This window comes from Sinohyriopsis cumingii, chromosome 5 (genome assembly GCF_028554795.1).
Source record: "Sinohyriopsis cumingii isolate HCF-2022 chromosome 5, ASM2855479v2, whole genome shotgun sequence".
Lineage (NCBI taxonomy): Eukaryota > Metazoa > Mollusca > Bivalvia > Unionida > Unionidae > Sinohyriopsis > Sinohyriopsis cumingii.
The window spans coordinates 144608939-144611915 of record NC_142965.1 but is presented as its reverse complement, the minus strand read 5'-3'; the positions used below and the strand labels follow the sequence as shown (position 1 = coordinate 144611915).

At 36.9% G+C, this 2977-nt stretch overlaps 1 protein-coding gene across 1 annotated transcript in view; it reads right to left on the bottom strand.

The window, feature by feature from the left end:
- Positions 1-1324, bottom strand: part of LOC149800399 (uncharacterized) — a 191989-nt gene extending 190665 nt beyond the window's left edge. The window contains exon 1 of the mRNA XM_089960036.1: positions 1279-1324. Coding sequence (XP_089816162.1) covers positions 1279-1310 — 32 coding nt within the window. The 5' untranslated portion in view covers positions 1311-1324. The remainder of the gene's footprint in view (positions 1-1278) is intronic.
- Positions 1325-2977: the final 1653 nt, after the last annotated feature.

Sequence of the window (2977 nt, the reverse complement as noted above, 5' to 3'; positions counted from 1 at the left end):
ATTCAGCCGTGCCGCCATTATGAAATGACCTATTCTTGGTTGTTGTATTTACTTACTCCTGATGTTCTCGTGCACCACTGCTACATTCCCTTTAATCATGTGCTTCTTCATCCGGGACATATTACGTCTCGTGTAACACAGGGAAAGGGAGAGAGAAGGTGATGCAAAAATGATAGAATGCTCTGTAGTAGGGAAAGAGAGTGGAGTGTAAAGTTTGTAAAGAAAAGCAATGCTTAGCTTCCAGCCATAGTCAAGGAAGAAGGTCGTCGTGACGTTGTAAAGAACTCTAAGGAGAGAGAGAGAGAGAGAGAGAGAGAGAGAGCAGAAGAACACCCATGAAGGACAAATGAAGATGCACGTAATTGAGAGAACCATACATTATGCAGCAAGCAAGTACTGGCATTAATAATCAAATGTCAAAAGCATGTGAATAAAATTAGGAGTCTTTTTAATATGTCGAAATGTGCAACCGATTGATAAAAGAATTGTTAATCTGATCGACATGTTCACCATGGTAACAATTTGGTACCAAAAACAGGAGAGTCAACTTGTCCTTGCCATTCAATAGAGGCAAGAGTAAACACAGCCAAACAATTCACACGCATACTCTAAAGACAATAATAAAGACAGCCAAAAGGTCAAGTACATACTCCAAAGGTAAAAGCAAAGACAGCCAACAAGTTACTCGCATACTCTAAAGGCAATAGTAAAGATAGACAAATCACATACATAACATACAATATAGTACAGATAGCCAACTCATCTTGGCAATACATAGTTAGCAAGAGATTGCAAATATCATGAATTAAGATGTAGAGATTAAACATTTAGACCAACTAGATAACAGATCACTATGGACAATATAGAACCAGACCCCAGGAGACGCTACGGTTCAGACACAGAATCGGGGCAAGAAGACAGACCGAGTAGGATATAGGCCACTAGTATCATTTCACCAAGACAGACTAAGCAGACGGTTGAACACTTGGGACCAGATAGAATATTGGCTCACCAAGGACAAAACCCGCATGCATTATTTATAAACCAATACCAAAGTAAGCTCATATGGAAAATATGAAGTAAGTGAAGATAACAGCTTACACAGAAGCCCGCAGTCGCTAAGATGGTTATAGCATCATGTAATAGATACTCTAGGTATGTGGATTTCACGTGATAAAATGTATGACATAATAGTTTCAACATCCCATTAGAAAGTCTTGGAGGCAATTCAAGGATATGGATGATTGATAATAATGTGATGATGATGATAGTACTTACCCGTACTTCCTTAGATCGTAAGGAAGAAGCATCAATTTAAGCTTTAATCTCCCGTGCCCCAACATTTCAACTATCAGAGCACAGGTTAGGTTTGGGTATATATCGTGTGTTTGACGTTTTGGACAGCGTCATAATTTTAATAATACGTTTATTTACAAGTTCAGTCTGACTAGGACTAAGTTGATGCAATATTTATTAGTGTTCCACTTAAACAATAGATTGTACAAACCTTGCTGCTTACAAAAACACTTCAGATTAAGGATAAATCTGTTTAAATAGGTTTTAACTGGAGAGCATAATTAAACTGCCACTCTGTTTATAAATTATAGCATTAAAGATTAGTAGAAGAAATAATTAACTTACGAGTTAACCCAACGTGACTTCACGCATTTATTAGAAGTAGATAATGCTTACTAAAATTCACCGTGTAAATTACTATATGTAGTTTTTCAGTCCAAAAGAGACAAACTAGCACGGATCACGGATTTACCATGGCTAGCCACAAACTTTTGTTGCACATAAAGTTAAAGTGTTTATTATTTCAGATACTATTGCATACATATAACCCAATAGCAATCATGTATCAGATATTGTCAGAAAAACAAACGACATTGGGTGGGACAGGTCTTAAAACGCAATAATTACAAGCAGAGTAAAGCCCCCTTCCTTTCCTTACCAAACGCCAACCCACCATAAGGAGGGCTTGGTTGGCATGTGACATAAAGCAAGCTAAATGGCAAGTTAAGCTTGAAATATTTTAGATTAAAAGGGTTTTGCAAAGCTACTTTGGTATGTAACTCTTAATAACCTGATTAGTACTGTCTCAAGGATGAGTCCTTCTCTAATGATGATGGGCCTTGTTTTGAATTTCACTGAGAAACCAGTGATTATGGAATTTAGCAATATTCACATATAAACAGACGCTACTACAAATATTTTATTAATGATTTTTAATGTGTAGGTAAAAGTTTATCAAAACAATCTTTTATTTTCTAATTAAATAACGATCACAGAAACCATTCTTTTTTCAACTCGAAAAAAAGCGTCACTAGTTCTGTAGGTAATACAATTTCTTCATCTTTTAAAACAACCATATTTGTTTTAATTAAATTATTTAAACTGATTAGCAATACGAACTACTTTTCTGATTTTCATGAACAGGTCTTGCTAGAACATGCCACCCACTGAAATGCCCATTCAAAACGGGATCCCGTATTATACCTAACGCCAACGTGGATTTAACCACGACTACTCGTTATCGTACTCCATATCCATGATACAAAAAGCAGCAGGGAAGTCGTACAGACCAGGTGGCTCAGATAAATTTAAGCCTCCCACCAAACATTTCTCCGTAGAAGCCTCAGATTGCAAAAATAAACCTTCCTGCGCAAATTAATCCGCGAAAATTCGACCCAGGATGCAATTTCAGACATAAAAAAAAACAACAAAATTTAGGGGGGGGGGTCGGAAAATTTATTTGTGATTGCAAAATTGGGCTGCAATTTTATGAGTAAATCTGATCAAGACCGATTCGATACCTACTACGCGGATCATGAAGATTAATCGTGACAAATCCGTGCGGTGTTGCCTGAGCGTGACTGAAGAAATTTTTGAATTTATTTATATCCATGTCGCCATTGCACCAAGTTTGATGAATATTCCTCAGCGTGTGAGTATCAACGCCATTGAATACCGATAA